This window comes from Rhineura floridana, chromosome 11 (genome assembly GCF_030035675.1).
Source record: "Rhineura floridana isolate rRhiFlo1 chromosome 11, rRhiFlo1.hap2, whole genome shotgun sequence".
NCBI lineage: Eukaryota > Metazoa > Chordata > Lepidosauria > Squamata > Rhineuridae > Rhineura > Rhineura floridana.
Genome location: NC_084490.1, coordinates 6,749,282 through 6,774,213, shown reverse-complemented (window position 1 = coordinate 6,774,213; position 24,932 = coordinate 6,749,282). Strand labels below are relative to the sequence as shown.

The following is a 24,932-nucleotide window of genomic DNA, read 5'->3' as shown; positions in this document are numbered from 1 at the left end:
GTATAATAGCCCATAATAACTCCTAGATTAGTCCCTCTGTCCCCATCCACAAGAGAGAAATAGATATACCAGTCATGGCATGTGAGGTGGGGCACCGCTGGGGCATTGCCCTCCTGGTTACAGCAGTGTGTAAGGGCTGCCCATGGTAAATTTGCACTTTAGTTCATAACTGGACTAAGGAGTTGGCATAATCAGTAGTGGGTCATGCTGGGTAATTACCCTTCCTCTACCCATTTCTTCTTTGAGCCTCTTCCTTTGCAGCTTGATATGTAATGCAAATTAAAACAGTCTTACTCGAAGTTGCAATGAGGTAGAAATTGATGAACCATTTGGTACACAAAGGATGGTCTGTTGACAGTCCTTAAATTTAATGTCTTACCTAGCCTTGAAGAAGACTCTCTCCTTCAAATAATAGATACCAAGGTACAAATTAAGCTTGGAATTCTGATTAGCAGAAAAATAGTGGTTTACCCCAAGATGTTGACAAACTAGAGTATGTGACTCTCAACAGGCATCTGGCATCTCAGTTAACCTTTTCAACCTTGCCACCTTCTAGAAGGTTAGTGAGGATCCTCCCACCCCTTTGCACTATTCCTCATGTCAGCACACTCCTCCCCTTTTAACATATACACACATGAAAACCATAAAAATATACTCTGAGGGTAGATTTTAGACTTGTTAGCTAGCTACCTTACCTTCAGTACCTCTTCCCACTTACACCTTACGTCTTGAAGGAACCTCACAATATAATACATCAAGAGGTTTGGAGGTAATGAGTTCTATTGCCTAGTTTCCCTCATCTTGACTGCGATCCTAAATTCAAAGCACCTGTATTGGCAGACCTTATGCGTCCGAGAAAACCTTGGCATAGAATTCCTAGCCCAAGTGTCTGGTTCTGACATCAATGCTGGCACACACACACAACATTGTTACAGGTGCAGGAACACTTTCACAGAGCTGGGACAGGTAAATTTTGCAATCTTTTTCTATTTTCTTGGAGTCCCATAACAAATTGTTATACATCACTTTTTTTTTCATCTTATAGGATAGGTACTCTTATTTCTCTAGATTGGGATTAACTATATTTTCTGAAATTAGATCAAATGCACTGGTGTTTTTTATGTATATCCTGTACCACATTAATTCATTTGAGATTAAAAATACATTTGCTATCTCTGTGTAATAAATGTGACTTTTCACCTGGGCATCCAAATAAAGCATTTATGTAAATGTGTATTTCTGGGTTGCAACTGCTTACAAACATTTTTCAGGGCAGCATGCAACAGACTCATGCAAAAGATCCACCTCTGACATAAGCATGTTTTCAAGGGTCACATCTGAATGAAACTACACACAGGGTTTTAGAGACACATGTGGCAAGTGCTTCCATTTTTGGACCAGGATAGGGTAAGGCAGGGTAGCAGTGAGAGAGAGGGAAGCAACAGATTGCTAATGCTGGCAGGTAGAGCAACTAGTACTTCCTTCACCCTCCCTGCCATTATGTCCCAACAAATCCCAGTTGCAACAAGCGGCAGCACTGCCATAGCTGCGGGGAGGTGGTGGTGGTGCCCCACCTCATGCAATCTGACTGTATGAAAATAGCTTTAGATATTTGCAGTCTTTTTTCTTAATAGCTGCTCCCTATTGTTCAAGTGAGGCATCAGTACAATAATGTAGCATTTGGGGGGAAAGATACAGCCCAATAGCCCAGCACTGGAGGCCAAGATAGAGAAAATCTCCACAGCCACCATGTATTTCCCCTTGGTGCTCAGGTATGATGGAACAAAAGACACCCAAACGCTGCAAAACATCAGCATGCTGAAAGTAATGAACTTGGCTTCATTAAAGGTATCAGGCAACTTCCTGGACAGGAAAGCCACAGTGAAGCTGATGATGGCCAGAAGTCCCATGTAGCCCAGGACAAGATAAAACATGGTGACAGACCCATCATTACATTCTGCTACAATTTCTCCAGTTACGGATGTCATGTCAAAATCTGGGAAAGGAGGAGAGGTTGCTAACCACACCACACAAATGCTAGCTTGAATAAAGGAGCAGACAAAGACAATGGAATTGATCAGTCTCTTTCCCACCCACTTTCTCACATTGGACCCTGGTTTAGTGGCCATGAATGCTAAAACCACAGTGATGGTTTTGGCCAACACACAAGAAACAGCCACTGAGAAGATGATGCCGAAAGCAAGTTGACGGAGACAGCAAGACACCTTGCATGGTTGTCCGAGAAATAGCAAGGAACAGAGGAAGCAGAGCATAAGGGAGTTGAGGAGAATGTAGGTGAGTTCCCGATTGTTTGCTTTGACTATCGGTGTATCTTTGTTTTTAACAAAAATTACAAGCACCAAAGCTGCGCTTAGAGAGAAAGAGATAGCAATAGAGGCTAAACTTATCCCTAAAGGTTCTTCATAAGACAAGAAGGTTACAGTTTTGGGGATGCACCCATCTTTATCCTTGCTGGGATATTGATCGTCTGGGCATCTGAAGCAGTCATCCATATCTAGATGAAAATACCAAAGAGACAAAGAGGAAGAGATCTCATTTCAGTTCAAATACATTTGAGAATTGGGGCTGATTCTCAAGAGTGTCATTGATCAGGCTGACTTCTAAATACTTTCTTGTGTGGAGGTGGTATTGTGAAAAGCCCTTGTAGAGTTTGGTACCTGCTGTTTATTCTTGGTTTTGCTAACAGTAGTAATACTATTCTTATTATTAGTAACAACAGTTAGTATTCTTCTTACAGCTGTAATATTACTCGTTGGCTTCAGCATTTGTCAGTTCTTATTAGTTAACAAATCACTATATGAATGTTCGAATTGAGGGCCTTTACTGAACTCTTCATGAGTGGATTTTTCATTCACCAACCCAAGCAGTATTTTCAGGGACATGGAGCCTTATAGTAAAAATCTGTATGCAGAATCTACACACACTGATCTCCTTACCTAGTGCTGTCAGTTAAAAGTCATGTGGGATATAGTCACCAGAATCAACCTTGTTTTATATATTTTGGTGAGAATCTACTTTCTATAGATACTGTAGACATCGGAAATAAATAAGAGCAAAAACATGAATCATATTCAGAGTTGCAAATATATATAGCCATTTTGCAATTGCATGTTTGTAACTTCCTGGAAGTGTGTGGCTTTGAATAGCTGGAAGGCTGGACTTGCAGTTCACATGTGCATTGACGGTGAATAGTTGACTGCTGTTTTTAGTGCATTTTTAATTGTTTAATGTTTTTAAATGAAATAGCAGCATACAAATACGTTTATAAATTTTAAAAAGTTATTAACTTCTGCTGAGATGATAGCATTCTTTTTTGCCTTGTTTGACTGTCAGGACAAATAAAGTGTGTTGAAAAGCTTTAAAAAAATCTTTGGGTGTTAGTCAGTGCTACTTAGAACAGACCCACCTAAGTTAATGGATATGCCTAACTTGGGTTCATTAATTTCAATGGGTCTACTCTAAGTAGGACTTAGTTGAATATAACCTTTTGTTTAAGAAGAAAAACTTAAATAGAGAAAATGGAAGGTGATACTTGAATGCAGTTACTAATAAAATATATGTCTGGAAAATCTGTGTGTGTGTGTGTGTGTGTGTGTGTTGGTGTGGAAGAGAGAGAGAGAGAATGACAGACCCTAATAACATTGGGGAATAGTCCCACCCACTACTGAAATATCACCCCCCAACAACTTTCCACTGGGGTAATGTGATCATCAGCTTGAAAAAGTCTCCCACACTTGAGTTAAAGGCTGTTTCAAATATGTATTTAACATAATTTGATGACTTGCAGATGAATATGTGAATAGATGCCACTGAAAATTATTGTGTTTAAAGAGACCTCATCCCCTAGATTTCCCATTAGGATGATACAGATCCCTAGCTTACTAAGTGGTTGCATACACACCCTAGCAAGTTATCACTTCATAATGGGTTCTGATTTTTTTTTCTGTGATAGAATATTTGTTGTACTATGTCACCTACCCTTTTGGTTAGCAATCTTCCCTTCTGGGCATGGAGAACAATCATAGCAGCAAAATTTCTCCCCTTCCTTCTTCCTCTTCTGATAGCCAGCATTGCAGTATTCATTACACATGGAAACAGGACGAACCTAACCATAAACATGAAGCTAATTTAGGACACGAAAAATAAGGTGATGCTGTTGTTCAACAGGTGATCAACCACAAACCTAGCCATAAACATGTGCATGTACTTTCTTTCTTTCTTTCTTTCTTTCTTTCTTTCTTTCTTTCTTTCTTTCTTTCTTTCTTTCTTTCTTTCTTTCTTTCTTTCTTTCTTTCTTTCTTTAAATAAATTATAACCCTTCCTTTCCTACCAGAAGGAGCCTAGGGCAACAAACAAAAACACTAAGAGCACTTTAACATATTAACACAAATCATCTTTAAAAACATATTAAAACAAAACATCTTAAAAACATCTGTAAAAACAACTTTAAAAATATCTTCAAAAGCCATTCCAGCACAAACACAGACTGGAATAAGTCCTCTACTTAAAAGGCTTGTTGAAAGAGGAAAGTCTTCAGTAGACACTGAAAAATATAACAGAGATGGTGCCTGTCTAATATTTCAGGGGAGGGAATTTCAAAGTGTCGGTGCCACAACACTAAAGGTCCACTTTCTATGTTGTGTTGAATGGACCTCCTGATAAGATAATATCTGCAGGAGGCCCTCACCTGCAGAGCACAGTGATCGACTGGGTCTATGAGGCTTAAGATGATATTTCGGGTATCCTGGTCCCAAGCTGTGTAGAACTTTGTACACCTGAACTTGTACTTGGAACCTGAGTGTTACATCTCTGGTTTTTAAGTGAGATACATGGCACTTAGTTCATTATGTTAGACCAGGGATGGGGAACCTGTGGCCCTCCAGAAGCTCTTAGACTCAAGCTTCAATCAGCCCTAGCCTGCATGGCAAATCAATGGACAGTATTGATGGGAGTTGACATCCAGCAACATCTGGAGGGTCAAAGTTTCCCCCTATCCCGGCAATAGAGTTAACAATGACAGAATGAATTGATGCAGCAAGGAAATCTCCATGCCTAGGATCACCTGTTCAGATAATGTACCCTCCCATGATAGAATTCAGACCTGATTAAAACTTTCATGCCAAACAATGATATTTGCATCAAGGATAATTTCTTTTCCTTCAGGAGCCTTGGGATACACCATTCCAACTTTCACTCTTAGGAAGGAGGTGTTTGGGAATGTGACTATATTCACAATGTCAAATCCACCTCCTTTCTCCTTGTTATCGTTCAAGGCCACTGTTTCTCCAGCTGAGTTGTTAAATGAAATCCCTTTAAGGAATGGATGGAGCTAATGCAAAGAGGAGAAAAAGACAAACAGAGAACTCAACCATCCTCAAGCCAAGATTGACAATTTTTTCTCACTAAATACATAGTTTTAGAGACATGCTTATATCTGACAATGGTAGAATATTGAAAAATTACAGCGTACCCTTTTCAGCCTTCAGGTTTAAGAGAAAACATGTTATCTCCCCAGAAAACCTCTTTGTATATACAGTGTTGTACCCAACATTAGTCAGAGTTGACCCATTGAGACTAATGGACATGACCAATTTTGGTTCATTAATTTCAATGAATCTAATTTGAGGAGAACTTAGTTGGATACAACCTAATGTGTACACCATTTTCCAGTTATTCATGGAAGATACAAATACACTTATTTTTCACTTTATATGAATATATTCATAGCGATGAAGCCATTTTGTAGTATAGGCATTACCTGCCAAGGCTGAAGATCTTCAAGCCTTTTCCCCTGCACCATTGCTCTGTTACTGGATCTAGATGAGTCCATGGCATGTAAAGCATGTGCCACTGCATAGACTGCATTATAGACACTGTAGCTGTGGCCAGTCATGCACATTTCAAAGACAGACTCAGGAAGATTCTCCAGTCTCTCTTCTCTAAGTGTTTCTTATCTGATGTTGCTGTTTTGTTGTTATTTATATGCTATATTCAGATGTTTTACTGAGACTTGTTAACTATGTTGGAAGTAAGGCTTGATGCAGATATTTTAAAATATAAATAAATATAATAGAGCTTGATAGTGCATAAGTCCCTGATTATCTCTGTAGGTCTCTTGGACGTCCCAGTAAGCAATATCAAGGCCACTGTTAGGAAGTTAGCCTTGCAGCACCACCCTGCCAGATGAGTCACTTCTAAACAGAACATAATGAACATGATCCCTTAATTATTTCTCCATAATAGCTGCCCCCTGTTGTTCAGATGAGGAATCAGCACAACATGGTAACACTTGGGGGAAAGAAATGGTTGGTCACCATGATGAATGAGAAGTACAGGGGGAATTTGATCCACTTGATTTTTATTGATCACTCAGTGACTTAAGATACTCTTGACCATGGTATTCTCCTGGTTTAGGGATGGATCAGGGATACTGTTTTAGAGTTGTTCAACTTCTAATTTCATGGTTGTTTCCAGAGAATAGCATTGGTTGACTATAATTGATCACCTTGGAAAATATGCTTGTCCCTATGACTATTTAACATCAATATGAAGCCATAAGGAGCAGTCACCAGGAGATGTAGGGTAAATCAGTACACAAGTGGCTCACAGCTCTATTTCTATTTCATCTGAGTGAGAAGAGGACCCGGTTCTTGAGCACTGTCTGGATTGCTGGACAGGGATAGCTTGGCCATAGCAATCCAGCTATTGGTAACTTCATGAATGGATTATTGCAACACATGCTCTATGGTGCTTCCTTTCGGCTTAGCTCAGGAGCTGGATCTGGTGCTGACTTTGGCAGACTGATGATAACATATAATAATATAGCCTCAGTTCTGAAGGAGCACCACTGGCTGCTACTTTGCTTCCAAGCCAAGTTCAAGGTGCTAATGCTAAGATATGAAGCTCTATATGGCATAGCACCTAGATAATGGATGGACTCTCCCAAAGGCTCTCCGGAACAAGATCATTTTCAGAAGTCCCCGGAAAACCAACAGGGAGGGAGCAGAGCGAACTTCTTGGGGTAGAGTATTCCAAAGCTTGGGGGCCACAGCTGAAAAAGCTCTCTCCCACGTGCCTGTCAATCAAACAGGCACACAGAAGAGACCAGAGGCAGATGATCTTAAATCCCGGACAGGAACATATGGGCATAAACGGTCCCTCAGATATATTAGTCCAAAGCCATTTAGGGCTTTAAAGGTCAGAACCAGCACTCTGAATATTTGCCCAGCCTTCTGTCAGTTGGAAGTGGGATTGATTGGCTTGCCTCACAGATGTGCTGTTTCTGCAGTTGTTTTGTACTGATATTTTGTTTTAAGTAATATTGCTTGTTACCGTGTTATTTTATCTGCTATAACAGTATCTGGAATTTATATCTTTTTCAACTAAATAAATAAATAATAAATACAATATATACTAATTTGATTTCTTAACTTTTTCTCCTTATTAACTGTCCCCTGCTGTTTAGATCAGGCCTCAGCATAATAATGTGACATTTTGGTAAAAAGATACAACCCAGTAAACCAGCACTAGATGACAAGATGGAAAATACCTCCACAGCCACCATGTATTTCCCTTTGACACTGAGGTAGGTCGGAATAAAAGACAGCCAAACACTGCAAAACATCAACATGCTGAAGGTGATGAACTTGGCTTCATTGAAGGTGTCTGGCAACTTTCTGGCAAGGAAAGCCACTGTGAAGCTGATGATGGCCAGAATCCCCATGTATCCCAGGACAACATAAAACATGATGACAGACCCTTCATTGCATTCTAATATGATCCGTCCAGATACTGACTGCATGTCCAGATCTGGAAATGGGGGAGAGGTTGCCAGCCACATTACACAGATGCCTGCTTGAATCAAGGAACAGGAAAGGACAATGGAGATGGCCAGTCTTTTCCCTACCCACTTCCTCATATTGGACCCTGGTTTGTTGGCCTTGAAAGCAACAACCACAGTGATGGTTTTGGCCAACACACAAGAAATAGCCACAGAGAAGATGATGCTGAAAGCAGATTGCCGAAGCGAGCAGGTGAACTTCCTAGGTTGCCCAAGAAATAGCAAGGAACTGAGGAAGGAGAGCAAGAGGGAGATGAGGAGAGCATAGGTGAGGCCCCGGTTGTTGGCTTTGACAATGGGGGTATCTTTGTGCTTAACAAAAGTTACTAGCACTACAGCTGTGATGAGAGAAAAAGAAACAGCAACTGAACATAAACTGATTCCTAAAGGTTCTCCATAAGACATATAAGTTATAATCTTGGGAATACATTGATCTTGTTCTTTTGTTGAGTATTGATCTTCTGGGCACTGGAAACAAGTATCCACATCTGAAAAATTGTAAGAGGTTTGTAACTTATGGAGAATTCTCTTGCTACCTCCCAAATGGCACTTGTTGCTCATGTTGACCCTTAGGGATGTCATTTTTATTTATTCATTCTTCCATTCCTACTTCTATCCCACCTCTCATCAGTTCATAGGGAAGGTTAGAACATAATATAGCTATACCTTCAAAACAGGAAACATATATATATATATATATATATCAACTGGAAATTAAGGAGCCCATTCACATTCAGATTTGGTAAATGCCAACTAAATTGAAACTAAATTACTGTATTCCAATGATTTCTTAAAAATAGAATTAGATTGCTTAAATATCATGCATTGTTGGGCAATTGAAACAATTGGTTGTATCCAATGTCAGTCCCTACTCAGAAATGACCCATTTTATAATATGATTTAAGAGACAGGATTGTTATATATTGTAGACCTATAACTGATTTGATATGTGACAAATGGGAAGTCAACATTTTATTTTTTTTGTTTAATCATTTTTGTTTTGTTTTGTTTTTTGTCTTTGAATGTTTTATGATTTTGTTTTCTATGTTTTATGAAAATTTGAATAAAAATTATTGTAAAAAAAAAAAAAGAAATGACCCAATCAAATGATTAACTTATGTTTAAATTAGCCACGTGGTTACATCTGATTGGTCCTGCCTAATGAAGTTTAAACTTGCTTCCAACATTTGTTTCTGAAATTAGTAAATTGGCTTCTCCAGTTAGATGTATCTTCCCAACCCTCCTTGTATCAGCAGGATATTGGCATCCCATTGGAACCTGCACAGTCCCAATAATCCCTACATTTAGATTTCTGTTTAAAGGATCAGGAAGGATTAATAAAAAGCTTGGAGGCTTTTTTTCTTCTTAATTAGGGCATAGAGAAAGAAGTTTCTTCTCCTTGATTTTATGAAAATATCTTCATATCTGGGTCTTCCCTCCTCTGCTACAGCCTGATGTAGGTTGAACCTTGTTTGCTCTTCTCAGAGGTGACTGAACCTTCTTTCTTACCTTTAGAATTATATCTAGTGCTAGCCTTTCAGTATTTATTATTTTTATTTATTTATTTCAATTTATATACCGCCCTTAGCAAAGTAGCTCTCAGGGCGGTGAACAAACAAGATAAAATACAATATATCATAATAAAAATTGTAAAAACATATACAAACAAACAACAAAAAACACTACAAAAACACAGAACGACAAAAATTAAAAATACGGATTAAAAGATTAAAATGGTTAAGAAAATTAAAATGCCTGGGAGCATAAAAAGGTCTTTACCTGGTGCCGAAAAGATAAAAGTGTAGGCGCCAGGCGTACCTCTTCGGGGAGGCTGTTCCACAACTCAGGGGCCACCACAGAAAAGGCCCTAGATCTAGTAACCACCCTCCGGGCGTCCCGATGGGTTGGTACCCGGAGGAGGGCCTTAGATTCTGAACGAAGTGAGCGGGTAGGTTCATAGCGAGAGAGGCGTTCCACAAGGTATTGAGGTCCCACGCCGTGTAAGGCTTTATAGGTAAGAACCAGCACCTTGAATCTCGCCCGGAAGTAAATAGGAAGCCAGTGCAGACGCGCCAAGACAGGTGTTATATGCGAAGACCGACTGGTCCTCGTCAGTAGTCTGGCAGCTGCGTTCTGCACCAGCTGAAGCTTCCGAATTGTCTTCAAGGGCAGCCCTACGTAGAGCGCATTACAGTAATCCAATCTTGAAGTTACCACTATCTCAGTCACCATTTTCTTTCCTGTGAAATGCCCTGGATGCAATGTTGTTCTGGACCATTACAGGGGAGAAAGTGGAGGCCACGGCAAAAACAAATAAACAAAAAAGGCAAATCCTACAAGCAGCTGCTTTTTGTTCTTGTCCCACAATTCCCATGCTGTATCCAGAGCATTCTGGGGGAAAGAAAATGGAGGCTGGGAAGCCAAGAGTAGAGTTCTTCTGTTTCTACCACCTGCAGCAGCAACAAAATATAAAGAAAAAAATATAAACAATTTGCCACCTCCACCACTAGTAAGCAAAAGCCCTTCCACATCACTATGGAGCTAGAGAGATGGGTTGCAGTTCAATGGAAGAGCATCTGTTTTGCTTGCAGAGATGCCCAGGTTCAACCCCTGGCGTCTCCAGGTAGGGTTGGGAGAGAACCCCACCTGAAACCATAGAGAACCCCTGCCAGTCAGTATAGACAATATTGAGCTAGACATTCTGATGGTCTGACTCGGTATAAGGCAGCTTGTATGCTTCTAAATCCTCCTCCTCCTCCTCTCTCTCTCTGTCTGTCTCTAAAAAAAAAAAAATACTTACCTGGCAGAATAGCCCCACTTTTTGGAGCTCCAGTTTTCCCTTTCATCTCCCTATTTTTTTTAAAAAAAATCTAAACAATTTTAAGCTTTTCAAACTCTAGGTTTTAAACTAACTATAGTATACAATGGCTTGTACTTCCAGTTTCTGAAAATCACCTTGCCCCGTTGCAAGAAAGGAACCCTTCACTTTTTACATGACTCTCACTGCAGAGGCAGCCAACGGTTTGGACTAGACCTCCCATAATCACTGATGATTGGCCACGATGGCTAAAGCTGATCTCAGCCACAGTCCAGAACATCTTGAGAGCACGACATTCACTACACCTGACTAACAGTACAAACTGATCGCTTTGAAAAGCAGCCGTTGTCTTTTTTTAAAGGTGATCTTTACCAGATTTGGAATATTCAGAAAGAGGAAATGAGGTGAAATTCTCCTAAAATCTCAGTGATGTAGAAAAAAATGGATTTTTTCTATAATTCACACATACAAATGTAGGTTACTGTATAAGAAGGTATAGATTTATATAATAAAATTAACCAAAGGCCACAGTCCTTGGGATCATAAGAAAAATTCAACTTGAAGTTCACAGCTCATGAGAAGCGGGTAGGCCTGAGCGTATGATTAACTTATGGTTGATGACATATTGTTGATGAGCAATCATGCATACTTAGTAAGAAAAGCTACTGGTGCTGGGGAAGCTGGTTAGATTTCCATGGAAAAAAATGAGAAGTTTAGTTAAGATTATGGTTTATATGAATATATAAAATTAAGAAATATATCCAGAGGATCATAAAATCCTAGAATCTGGTTAACAGACAAGGGTCATACTCACCTCACTGTGAGTGATTACCTTAATGAGTATTTTGTCCTAAGGACAGCGCGTACAATCTTTTGATTAATATATTTTTACTATTTGATCTTGGAAAAGAGGTTTCTGGTCTTGTATGCTGCAGAGCAATGGCCTCATCTAAGGGAAGTCTTCATAACAGAATCAAGGTAGAAAGGAGATGAAATTTGAGCTTGATACTGATTTTTTACAATAGCATATTTTTACTTCATTAATGTAATTAAGTGAGTTCTCCAGGTGAGAGGTATTCTGAGGTGGGCTGCCTTCTTCATTCCTCTGTGTTTGATGGAGAGTGGCTGGCTCAGAATTACCCCTTTTCTTTACTGCATTCCTTAATCACTCTTTATATTGTGTGGCTTTCAGCTATAATATGGTGATTTAAAATTAATCTTTCTCTATAGCGGTGTAATTATAAGTGGAATTTCATACAGAACTTCAAGTCACTCTAAGGAGAACCAAACTTGGCCTTTCATCATGGTATCACTTAAAAGAACAGGTTGTAATGTCCTAGAGATGTCCCTGGCCAGCTTGGCTGATCAGAAGGCATGACGGAATGGAATGTATAGTACAAAATCATCAGTAACATACAATGGTAGAATAGTGGTAATATCAGTCAAGGAGACAGAATGACATCAATCTCAGAAGACAACAAGACAATAGGATGGGAGGTATCTGCAAGATCATGAATATGCATGTATTCATTTAAATAAAGCTATCTGGTTGGTTGGAAATATTGTAAGAGGGAAAAATTGTGATGTTATGTGGGAAGAAATATTATGTGATTGGTAAACTAATGTCACATGTGTATTCAATAATGTATAAAAGATCTGTGCAGACTGTACCTCATTGCAGTCCTCTCCAGACCTTCTGAAGAACTGACCCTGCATATGCTTGTAAGAATAAAGGCCTACCTTTTTGCTTAAAGCCTGTGTCTTTCAAAGTTCTTCAAGGACGCCCAGCAAAAGATCCCAAAGGAGAAAAAAAATTCTCCATCATCAGTAGTATGACAGAGGCCACTATGTACCAAAGTGGGGAGGTGCACACTGTGATAAATTACCACTTTACAAATTGTCATCTCATTCAACGGTCTTTATTAATGTATGGTGAAAAATATATGCATCCAGAGCTTTTTTTGTGATGGTACTCATCGGGGCAGAGTATTAGCACCTCTTTGTTGGCTGTCATTTGCCATCATTGGGTGCTAGTATCTGCAGCAATTTTATCAAGGCATGAATGCCAACATCTCATTTTTAAAAAAAAAAATTATAATCACAGTATGCTTCATTGTATCACCTACCTTTTTGATTTGAAATCTTCCCTTCTGGGCATTGAGCACAATCATAGCAGCAAAATGCCTCCCCTTCCCTCTTCGTCTTCTGATAACCGGGTTGGCAGGAGTCACTGCACACAGAAAGAGGAAGCACCTACCCATAAACAAGAAAGGAGTGAAGAAGTTAGCACTGTATATTGTTCACCAACTGATCTGCAAAAACAAAACAATACCCGTGGAAGCAGTTGATATGGAATTGTACCAAACATTGTGCATACAATAGTTGTCAAGTACTTTCCAGAGCATTCCAAATGTTATTTCTGCAGCTGATAGTTTGGCTGAATAGCACGAGGTCCAGAAAATACAAGATGACTACTTAAATGAGTGAAGGAGCAATCTATTCATTTCAGTTTCTCATTTTCCCAACCTTAAATTCAGCTCTCCACATTTCTTCATTGGTTGGGTTGCAGGTTTTTTTAAAGTCATCATGACAATTTGTCAGCATCTTAGTGCAAATTGTCACCTAATGTACACATTGTTGTGTGCAGTTTGGCCTTCTATAATGCATTTTATGTGTTCTTTTACCAATATGTGCATTTTAGGCATGTTTTCCCCTAATACACACTTGTTTGTAGACATTATTTGATTGGAGAACTGCATCACAACATTCAGAGAAGTGCAAATTTAAAAGGATAGATGCGAAGGCCTTTAGATCCCACCCCATAGCCGTGCACGCTATTCCTCCTCAGACATGGGAAAGTTATTTCACCTCTTTGTATCGGATTAAACACCCAACCAACCCAATAAATTCTTTGTCCTTTGAACTTTCCCTTCTTCCGGACTGGCCGCCTGTCAATCAAGCCAAAATAAGGGATTTGATTGCGGACCTTAAGAAGGGTAAAGCACCAGGCCCAGATTACATCCCTGCTGAACTTCTGCAAGATAACCAGGATTGGTGGGCCCCCCTACTAGCAAAACTTTTTACCAACTTTAATAAATCGGGTCACTTTCCAATATCGTGGCAAGAAGCTACCATTATACCCATCTACAAAAAAGGAGACAGGCAAGACCCCTCCAATTACTGCCCGATTAGTCTGCTTTCCATTATTGGAAAGCTATACGCCTCACATCTGAAAACAAAACTTCAGTCACGGCTTGATGACCAAAACATTCTGGGCTTAGAGCAAGCAGGATTCCGGAAAGGTTGCTCCACTTTGAATCATTGTATAATCTTACAACATCTTGCTGAAAAATATAACAAACATAACAGTCCTGGTCTCCATGCTGCCTTTATAGATTTAAAGGCCGCATTTGACTCCATACCACGGGACAAACTTTAGCATAAATTAATAAATACAACTATCGATAAAAGACTTATTTTCCTGATATACAAATTACATCAGAACACTTCTCTCCGAGTTTGCTGCGGTAATGACGGCGGCCTGTCAAACCCCATCCATACATTCACAGGGGTGAGACAAGGCTGCATTTTAGCGCCTCTCCTTTTCAATTTATATCTAAATGACCTGGCAGTACAGTGTCTCTCCAATGATTTTCATATTCCCAAAATTGCCTCTACATCCTGCCCGTTACTACTATATGCAGATGACGCCGTGCTCTTATCTTTTACGAAGATCGGCCTTACCCGTATGATAAAGGCGTTCATGTCCTATTGCAATGACAACCAACTAGACATTAATTTTGAAAAGACTAAAATTCTAGTCTTTTCCAATAGCAAATCCCTCCCTGTTTGGTCGATAAATGGACACCAAATCGCACAAGTCGCCTACTACAGATACCTAGGCATAATTTTCCATGCCTCTCTGAGTTGGTCTACCCACATTCGAGCAGCAGTAACAAAAGCAAGGTGCTCCACAAAGAATTTACTCCGCTTTTTTCATCACAAAGGCAGCCGTTTTGTCCCAGCCCTTATTAAACTATTCACATATAAGATTATTCCCCAACTTTTATACGGCGCCCCCATTTGGATTCATTCCTTAGGTCCATCTGTTGAAACCACATTTTCCAGTTTCCTTCACAGCCTTTTAGCTGTGCCCCGATGTGTTCCCTCAGCGGCATTAAGACTCGAATGCGGGCTGACCTCTTTGGACTGCCGAGCATGGATCATGACTTTCAATTTTTGGGCAAAAAATTCATTTAACCTTCCCCAAGGCCTTCTAGCCCCATTCTGGAATGACACCTATCCCTCTTCTTGGCTCACAAATATAGAAGCCAAACTGCTGAAAATTGGCCTCTCCAAAGACTATCTGGCCTCCCAATCTCAAAATGATGCACTCTCACAGATCTGTTCTCGGCTTATAGATATTGATTACCAAAACTCAATCTCTAATGCATCCAAAACATGCTCCCCATTGTCCCTAAATTTATCTTTTGCATCTGGTAAACTCGCCCCCTATTTATATTTTCTTACTTTTCCCAAATTATGTTCAGCCTTTACAAAAGCCAGATTCAATGCCTTAAATTCAGCAATAATGGAAGGGAGATTCCGACGAACCCCTTATGAGCATCGTGTATGCCCTTGCGGTCATGAACAGATCGAAACCCTTTCCCATTCCATTTTGGATTGCCCCCTTTATTCACAAATCCGAACTAAATTCCTTAACCCTATCTTGTCGAACCAGAAATTTAAAAGCTTTCCCCCCATGATTGCTCTGATCCACACAGGCTCTGACAAAGATATCACCATACAAGTATCAAAATTCGTATTTGCTGCCCAATCAATACGTGCCTCTTTCTAATGCTTATATCATGAATCTTGCTTCTGTTCTGTATCATATGTCAATTTCTTTTATTCTGTTTTAATTTGGGTCCTTGACTGCAAATAAACTACTACTACTAAAAGGATAGATGTGTTTTAGTCTGCATATTGTTTTGGAAAGTGACAATTAGGTAATTTTGCTTTCCAAATCGACTTGCTTTCCCATCCCTAATTCACATTTTTGCTTCTTCCAAAAGAAACAGGACTGCCACCTAGTAGTTTATGTGCCAAATCCACAAAACAACTTTATCTGACCCATAGTAATCAAAATATGGCAAATATATGTCATGATTTGCTTGTACAGAAGATACAAATTTTCAAATGTGGTTAGGAATGCAGACATTGAGCCCTTAAATCTTAAATTCCTCATTAGGGTTTTAATAGCATATGTGGCACAGACTTCACTATACAGCCTGATAAAAATCATGAAATGATAAATTGATGCAGCAGTGGGGATTCTGGGCCTGATAATGGTGCACCTCCTGAGAAAAATACAAGATCTGTACCTGGTTAAAACCACTGTGCCATGTAATCATGTTTGTGTGAATGATGAACTCTTTTCCTTCAAGAGCATGGGGATCTACCCATCCAACTTTTACTCGACGGAAGGACTTGTTTGGCAACATGATTATGTTGATGATATCAAATCCATATCCCACTTCCCTTTTGTCATTAAAGAACACTGTTTCTCCAACTGAATTATTGAATGAAATGTTTTGAAGAAATGGGTGGAGCTAAAGGAAAGAGAAAGAAAGAAGATGATGCTGATATATTGGAGATTTCTTGTCAAGATTTACAGGAGTACAGTTCCTTGCTGATACTACTTTTGCAGGTTATGGAATAGCCACATTGTGCTCACATGGGACATACTCTATCATTGGCAGGTTCTTAATACTGAGCTTGGTTAGTATCTGGCTGGCCTAGTGTGGGCTGTGATCATTTTATTATATTGTATTTTAGTTAGTTGATTTAATTGGAATTGGAACTATATTGTTGTGAATGGCCCTCATATTATTTATGATCAGTTGGGTAGAAACGTAAATAGTCAGAGCAGTCTCACATTATTTTCAGGTTTCCATTCTGGGAAGAAATATGATCCCACATATCTGTGTAGAACATAATTTCACCAGGAATTCATGGTGGAAAAAGATGAATATTGCCTGATTTGCAAAACAATAACCACAATAATAGCTTCATTATAGAGACATTACCTGCCAAGGCTGGAGTTCTTGGAGTTCAACATTTTTACCACTAACCATGACTCTGTGGCTGGATTTAGCTGAATTAATAGCATGCAAAGCATGGGCCACCACATAGACAGCATTGTAGATACTATAGCTGTGGCCAGTCATGCTCATTTCAAAAAGGGGCTCTGGAAGGTTCTCTAGCTTTTCTTCTCCAGTACATGATCCATTCACCTCCTCCATCTCTTGGGGATTTGGAAATGAACAGTCAAATGCTTGCTCCCAGAAATCCTTGAGAAAACCATCTTTATTTGTCCTGGAGGGCTTTATGGTCCGAAGAAATTCTGGGAAGCCTAGAAGTTGCTTTGAATAAATGGTGAAAGAAAGAGCACCTTGGAAGAGTCGCAAATCAAATCCTCTTTGAAGACCTGTTAGTGTGAAATCAATCTGGGCTGTCGTAACCCATGCCATTTTAAGTGATGTGCTTCCTTCAAAGCCAGGATCTCCTAGAAGCATAAAAGTAACCAGGCACATAAAGGTCAGAGAACCTCCATAGAGGATAAATGTGCTGGCTTTGCTGTGTATGAAAGGTAGATAAATATTTGTAAGTATATCTTCAATATCTTCATACTTATTCACATAGGCTTGTTTTGGGATTCTTTTTGTAAAGGCTGAACAGATTCTGCTCTTGGAAAGCAATGGTTCCAGGGTCCGCAAGAAATGCTCTCCACCATCATCATCCTGAATAACGAGTCCAACCCAAGTCCATCCAAAATGTTGAAGTAACTGGATAATCCCATTAAACTGATGGTTTTCGTTTGGTACCATGCGGTAAAAAGATGGGAGTTGCACTGTGTCACTGTACTCTGATGTAAATGAGCCATATGTGATCTATTAGAAATGCACAGAAATATGAAAGGAAGGATTAGTGGAGTCTCTCTTTGCATATGCCTGTTCTTGCAAGAAATATTTGCTAAATTAATATGACAACATAAGAAGAGTCTGCTGGATCAGGCCAATGACTCATCTCTTCCAGCATCCTGTTCTCACAGCGGCCAACTAGATGCCGATGGGAAGCCCACAAACAGGACCTGAGCACAACAACACTGTCCCCTCCTGTGGTTTCCAGCAACTTGTATTCAGAAGCATGCTGCCTCTGACTATGGAGGAAGAGCATGACTGTCAGGGCTAGAACGCAGCTATAGCCTTATCCTCCTTGTATTTGTCTAATCCTCTTTCAAAGGCATCTAAGTTGGTGGCCATCACTGTCTCCTGTGGGTGTGAATTCCAGAGTTGACCTATATACTCTGTGCTTTATTTTATCCATCCTGAATTTTCCAGCATTCAGCTTCATTGGAAGTCCATGTTCTAATGTTATGAGGGAGGGAGAAATACTTTTCTCTATCCACTCTCTCCATATCATCCATAATTTTAGACTCTTCTTTCTATCATGTCACCTTTACTCGCCAGTTTAGAGAAGAGCCCCAAATGCTTCAACCCTTCCTCATAGGGGAGTTGCCCCATCCCCTTGATCATTTTCTTTCCCCTCTTCTGAACCTTTTCAAACTGCACAGGATCTTTTTTGAGGTGAGGTGACCAGAACTATACACAGTATTCCAAATGCAATCACACCATAGATTAGTATAACGGCATTATGATATTGACAGTTTTATTTTCAGTTCCTTTCCTAATGATCCCTAGCGTTCAGGTTGTCCTTTTCACATCTGGCTGTCCAATATGACCCTAAGGTCTCATTCCTGGTCTGTCACTGCCAGTTCAGATCCCTTTAACATATATGTGAAATTAAGATTTTTGCCCCAATGTGCATCACCTTATATTTCTTTACATTGACCTGCTTTTGCCATTTTAACACCCATTCATTCATGTAAGGTGAAAGCCAAGGACTTCCCCAGCTGAATTTCTAGGGATCAATTTCAGCAAGTTTCAGGACATGTGGCCTTATTTGCTGGCATTAGTTGATAACTGAACCACCATCTGCTCTGTACATTTAAAACACTACCATATCACTTAAAACAGACATGGCTTCTCCCAAAGAATCATGGGAACTGTAGTTTGTTAAGGGTCATGAGAGGTGTTAGGAGACCCCCTATTCCCCTCACCGAGCTACAATTCCCAGAGTGGTTTGACAATCAATTAAAAAAAGCAAGAGAGAGAACCATCCCATTGCTTTGATAGGTGATGGAAAATAGTCATGGTCCCTACTGAGACGCTATTTAAACAGGGCCCTGAGGATGGAAGTGAGAGCTCCCCATAGGAAATGAGCTGATAAATGCAATATTCAACATAGTCGGGATTGTGTCCACCCTAACCCCTCTCTACCAGTGAAAGAGATGCTCTTCTTTCTAAGTCAGTCTTTATTAAAACCCTATTGCAGGTTGAGCATTGGGGGAGGGGATGCTCAGAGGGTCAAAAAAGGCTGTAATGTTATTGATTGCTTTGGAGCCAAGAAGAAGATGAGGAGGAGGAGGATCAACAACCCTCCAGCCTAGCTCACTGCTATACCCCGTTGCAGATTGGAGGGCTGTGCTAATAAAGAAAAGATTATACCACCCTGCAGTGTGATCCTTTGTTAATATTGTAGGTTAGAGAAGGGGCTGTGACTGGTTTGGACTTCAATCCATTGATTTCATTGAGTCTACTCAGAGTTGGATACAACCCATATACTGTACTTCAGTTGCTCTCAGATATTTCCCCAGGCCACATCAAGCCCTCAGTTGCATTCAGAAGCCCGACATTAACCACTTCCCTGTGGACTTTTTGCATCTTTAAATGTTAAAAATTAATATATGAAGTAAAATTCAAGTTACTGTTGATCATAACCCTCCCTGCTTCAGAAACATAGAAACCACTCCCAAGAAAAGAGTTTAGTTTGTGCAGATCCCTGTGCACAGATCTCACCTGAGGAATCTTGTAGTGATTTAAGATGTGTGCCATATGGATGGAAGTATCAGAGCCAAGCCCCCCAATGACAGTGATGAGGCTTTTCTGGGAATCACATTTGTAGTTAAAGACAAATCTGTGGGATTTGAAGAGCAGGTCCAGGGTGGTACGATAGGTCATCCATACATCATAGTAGCTTTCACATATGTGGAATCCTAGGGTGACATTGGGCAAGATCTTTGAATTCTCATTGATCTCCTTTACAGCAAACACCAAGGCAAGGACGTGCTGATGGAACTTTGTCACCACACTGCAAAGATATGAAATTGTTCTTTCACAAGACAATTGTACACTGATTGAAATAATTTCTGGCTGTGAATATTTTAGAATGCAGTGATATATTAGTTACTTATTACAAACATTAACATCTCCCACATAAACTCAGATGTGGCACTGGTTTGGGTTCAGATGCATAAAGCCCTGAGTGACTTCTGACCCATCTTTCTGAAGCAGCACCTCCCCCTATGTTGTCCTAGCTGGTCTTTGAGATCAGCTGGGGAACTCCTCCCACCAGCACCATCATTAAATGCCCATCAACTTGGATGGCTTTAAAAGATTAGACAAATTAAATGATGGTGAGCCTATCAATGGCTATTAGCCATGATGGCTATGTGTCCTTCCTACTAGAGCTTGGAAAAGTTATTTGTTTGAACTACAACTCCCATCAGCCTCAGCCAGCATGGCTACTGGATTGGGCTGATGGGAGTCGCAGTTCAAAAAAGTAACTTTTCAAAGCTCTGCGAGTCGTACACTATCAGAGGCAGCATGTCTCCAAATAACAGCTGCTGGGAATCACAGTGCTGATGTGCTCAGGTCTTGCTTGTAGGCTTCCCATTGAGGTGTCTGTTTGGACACTCTGGACTAGATGGGCTGTTGGCCTGATCCAGTAGGACTCTTCTTGTGAGGTTAGAGGATCTGTAGATCACCAGAAGTTTGTGGAACACCCTCCTGAGGTTTAGCTGACATCAACAATAGTTAACATTTTCTCCCTCCAGGCCCTCTTAAATATCTACGTATGTAGAAACTTAGTTACAGAATGCTTGCATAGGCAGCTTGCTCCTTTATGTATCTATTTATGGGATGTTTTGATGGCTTTTATTATCTTGTACTGCTTTGTTGTGTTTATTGAGTTTGTAATCCACTTTAGATAAGGGGTGGGATAGAAATTTAATAAACACACAGATGAAATACTTTCCCATTGATGACCTCAATGACTGTATCCCTTAAATTGAGCCCTCTCTCACGAGAACATATGCCACAATATTTTTTAGTCTTTAATGTGCTAAATAGAGGAAATGGCCTCTTACTCTCTTGATGTCCCTCCCCAAAATTTGAGCTGGTGAACCTTTTAGCAAGGACTTAGACAAAACCCCAAACATTCCGTAAAACCAGAGGTGAGGAACCTTTCTCAAACTGAAGGCTTCATTCCCTCCTGTGCAACCTTTTTGGGGCCACACACCCGTGGTTGGTGGTGCCGGAGGCAAAAATGGGCAAAGCAGCGAATGCGAATTTTACCTTTGCACAGTAGGCTAGTTCCTACAACACTCATGCACCCCTCTCCATCCACCATCCAGGAATCTAGCAGGCATTATCAGGGTCCTTGCTAACATTCCAGCCAGGAAATAAACACTGAAGGATGGTATGATGTAGGGACAGTGAGGGGTATGGCCTGATGCGAGTCCTGAGGGCCATAAAAAGAGGCTTGGAGGGCCAAATTTGGCTCTTGGACCTGAGGTTTCCTGCCTTAAAGTATCAGCAGTGTATGCTGGGCCACAGCATTTCTTTTTTAAGCATTGGGAGCATTACTGTTTTCCACTGCTCTTAAAAGGTCCAATACTTCATACTTTATCACTCTGCCTTGTGGATTGGAATGCCCAAGAAGTCTGTTCAGTAGCAAAGGAAAGCTGTGAACAACTTTTGGCACAATCATTTCCCATCTGTAACAGCAAAGTGTTTTATGACACTAACACTTTGAAATTCCTTTTGAAGATGTAATCATATAAAACTTTGCCATTATGCGTTGTATCTGTAAGGGATTTCACCATAGATAATTATTTTAAAAACAGAATTATGGAATCATCTCAGTAGTCAGAGGCAATTGCAATCAAATATACTAGAAAGTGATGAGCAGAATCAATTTTCATTATTATTATTATTTTTAAAAGCACAGGGGGGCGGGAAAGAGAGAGAAATCAGTTCAAAAAGATTAAAAGGGCCTATAGCCCTTAACAGTGCAAATGCAATAAATCTGATTTTTAAAAAATATGTAAATTACAATCTCTGGAGAGCCTGAACATTGTTGGAAACCTGAAGTTCAAGCCCTTCCTGCCATAGTTCCCCCTACCCCAAATCATATTGCCAAAGGTACCATTTGCATTTCAAGGAAAGCTTCCATTTGGTGCCAATGGAGGCTTCATTTTGAGCCAATGGAGGCTTCTCTTGAAATTATAAAGTGAGAACAAAGTCCAGGATTACTGTAAACTCTGTGGAATGCACAACATTCCAAAAAGGATTTGACGACTATGGGTTTGGGTTGGGCCAAGCCGGCAAACACTTTTTTTGAGCACCCTGACAATTGAAAAGCAATGGTTGTAGTTTGTGCAATGTCCAACCTCACAAAATACACATGGAAGAAAAATAATAATTCCTTACTTTGGAACCTCAAATAACTCATGAGATGGATGTTCTCTGAAGGATAATATGAGCATATGGTAAATGATCTGAGAAGCCATCCCACCGATGAGGAGGTCACCTGGCTGATACCACTCATGTGGAACAGGGATGGGATCACTCATGGGGCACTTAGTGGTATCTACTTCATAAGCTATGAGAGACAGGATAAACACCAACACTAGCCACAGCATGCTGGCAGTGAAGCTTCTCTATAAACAGAAACCGTACTCAAAAGCAACAGCCTGTTTAAAGTAAACAAACTACACTGAATGATCCCTGTCTCTGCCAATACCTATTTAACCTGAAACATTTCCTTCTTTCTTTTGGATCAAAAAGGCTCCAAAAATGTCAGTCTTAATTACTAGCTGAGATTGGCACTGCTCTACTTAGTACCTGCTTGATCACATGCATGAAGGGGAACTGGCAGAGATGATACAGACAGAGCCCTACCTGTCTCTTGCCCCACTCCTTTCTTCACTGCTCCAGGGGTTTAGTTATAACTACTTTCAGGCTGGCTTATTGATTGTTTTCTCCTACCTTGTAGAAAGCCTCTGGAGATTTGACCTGGTGAAAATAACTATAGTAATTAGGGCAATTGTCGGGGGGGGGATAATTACTTCCTCAAAGTTTGGGTCCTAAGTGTCATGTTTGGTAGTAAAGATGTTTCATTTGAAAAAGGAAATTGAAAAGATCACAAGACACTTCTGCTTCTTTGTGGAGTAAGATGTGTTTGTATACACCAAGGACAAAAAAGCAGCACCTAAACTTCGAATGAAGATTAGGTCTTGTCCCCATTAAGAGTCAAAACTTCTTAACATAATAAACAATTAGAATAGTAAATCATGGAAGTGACAAGAGGAGAGACTATCCTTTTATTTAATCCAAAGCTGCTCCCATCACCTGGTGTGAGATACATGCATTGAAATATAGGAAGAAACATAGCAGGCTGCCTTATACTGAGTCAGAAGCATTTCCCAACTATGGATGGGAATCACACTGTCAGAAAAGACTGAACCTGCCCACTTCAATTTAAAATGTAAATGTACTGCTTTCAAGTGAATTCTGACTTATGGCAACCCTCTGAATAGGGTTTTCATGAGGCTCAGAGGCAGTGACTGGCCCAAGGTCACCCAGTGAGCTTCATGGCTATGTGGGGATTCGAACCCTGGTCTCCCAGGTCATAGTCCAACACCTTAACCCCTATGCCACACTGGCTCTCGTTTGCTCACTTCTCTGATCCTATCTCCAGGGTTGTTTTCAGAGAACAGCACTGAGTGATTGTCTTTGGCCCCCTGGCAGTTGTGCTGTGTGATGCCACAGGGTAAAATTTTGTCCCCCATGCTGTTTAACATCTGTATGAATCCCTTGAGAACGGTCATTGAGGTGAGGTATCAGCAGTATGCTGATGATACCCAGCTCTATTTCTCTGTAACATCTGAATTGGGAGAGGCCGTGCAAGCCCTGAACTGGTGCCTGGACTTGGTGGTGGGCTGGATGAGGTCCAATAAACTGAGTCTGAATCCTAGCAAGACAGAGACACTGTGGGTTGGTGGTTCCTGAGTTTGTATAATTGGTCAGTTGCCTGCTTTGGGTAGGGTCTTACTCCCTCTGACAGAGCATTTTCGTAGTCTGGGAGTACTCCTGGATCCATCTTTGTTGCTAGAGGCCCAGGTGACGTCAGTGGCTAGGACTGCCTTTTATTGGCTTTGGCTTGTAAGACACCTGTGGCTTTTTCTGGACCAGGATAGCCTAACCACTGTTGTCCATGCACTGGTAATCTCCAGGCTGGATTATTGTAATGTGCTCTATGTGGGGCTTCCCTTGAGGTTGGTCCGGAAGCAGCAGCTGGTGCAAAATGTGGTGGTGTGATGCTCACTGGGGCAGGGTATTGCCAGCATGTCACCCCACCGCTGAAAGAATTGCACTGGCTATCTATTAGCTACCCAGCTAAGTTCAAGGTTCTAGTTTGGTTATACAAAGCCCTACACACCTTGGGACCAGGATACCTGAAATACTATGTTACCCCTTACATACCCAGTTATCACTGCACTCTGCAGGTGAGGGCCTCCTGCAGATACCATCTTATCACAACATAGGAAACAGACCTTTAGTGTAGTGGTACCTACCCTTTGGAATTCCCTCCCCTTAAATATTAGACAGGCACCATCTCTATTATCTTTTCAGCTCCTACTGAAGGCCTTCCTGTTTCAACAAGCCTTTTAAGTACAGACTTTATTCCAGTCTGTGTCTTCATTGGAATTGCTTTTAATATGTTTTAAAGCATTTTTTAAAAAAAATGTTGTTAAAGACATTTTATTTTAATATGTTTTGTTGTAATATAAGTGAAAGTCAGTTTTTATGATGTTTTAGAGTGTTTTAGTGCTTTTGTTTGCCATCCTGGGCTCCTACTGGGAGGAAGGGAGGGATATAAGTCAAATAAATAAATAGTTAAATAAATAAATAACAACCCCTTTGTTTTGGTGCATTTGGACGAGTGTGTTGTCTCAGGTGTCAATATCTGTCAGTCAGAAGCATTGTCCTCTAAATTCCTCCCCAC

The 24,932-nt window shown here is 40.4% G+C and overlaps 2 protein-coding genes across 2 annotated transcripts; both read right to left on the bottom strand.

Annotated features, from left to right (window-relative positions):
• Positions 1 to 1,604: 1,604 nt before the first annotated feature.
• LOC133366843 (vomeronasal type-2 receptor 26-like) lies at positions 1,605 to 4,108 on the bottom strand. Its single transcript, XM_061590368.1, has 3 exons — positions 4,000 to 4,108; positions 2,679 to 2,681; positions 1,605 to 2,515 (listed from the first exon to the last, which is right to left on the bottom strand). The coding sequence occupies exon 3, from the start codon at positions 2,511 to 2,513 to the stop codon at positions 1,605 to 1,607; it is 909 nt and encodes a 302-aa protein (XP_061446352.1). The 5' UTR covers positions 2,514 to 2,515; positions 2,679 to 2,681; positions 4,000 to 4,108.
• A 3,339-nt stretch (positions 4,109 to 7,447) lies between these two features.
• On the bottom strand, positions 7,448 to 17,569 carry LOC133366386 (vomeronasal type-2 receptor 26-like). Its single transcript, XM_061589427.1, has 4 exons — positions 16,769 to 17,569; positions 16,064 to 16,291; positions 12,806 to 12,932; positions 7,448 to 8,349 (listed from the first exon to the last, which is right to left on the bottom strand). The coding sequence occupies exons 1-4, from the start codon at positions 17,567 to 17,569 to the stop codon at positions 7,448 to 7,450; spliced, it is 2,058 nt and encodes a 685-aa protein (XP_061445411.1).
• Between the last annotated feature and the right edge of the window lie 7,363 nt (positions 17,570 to 24,932).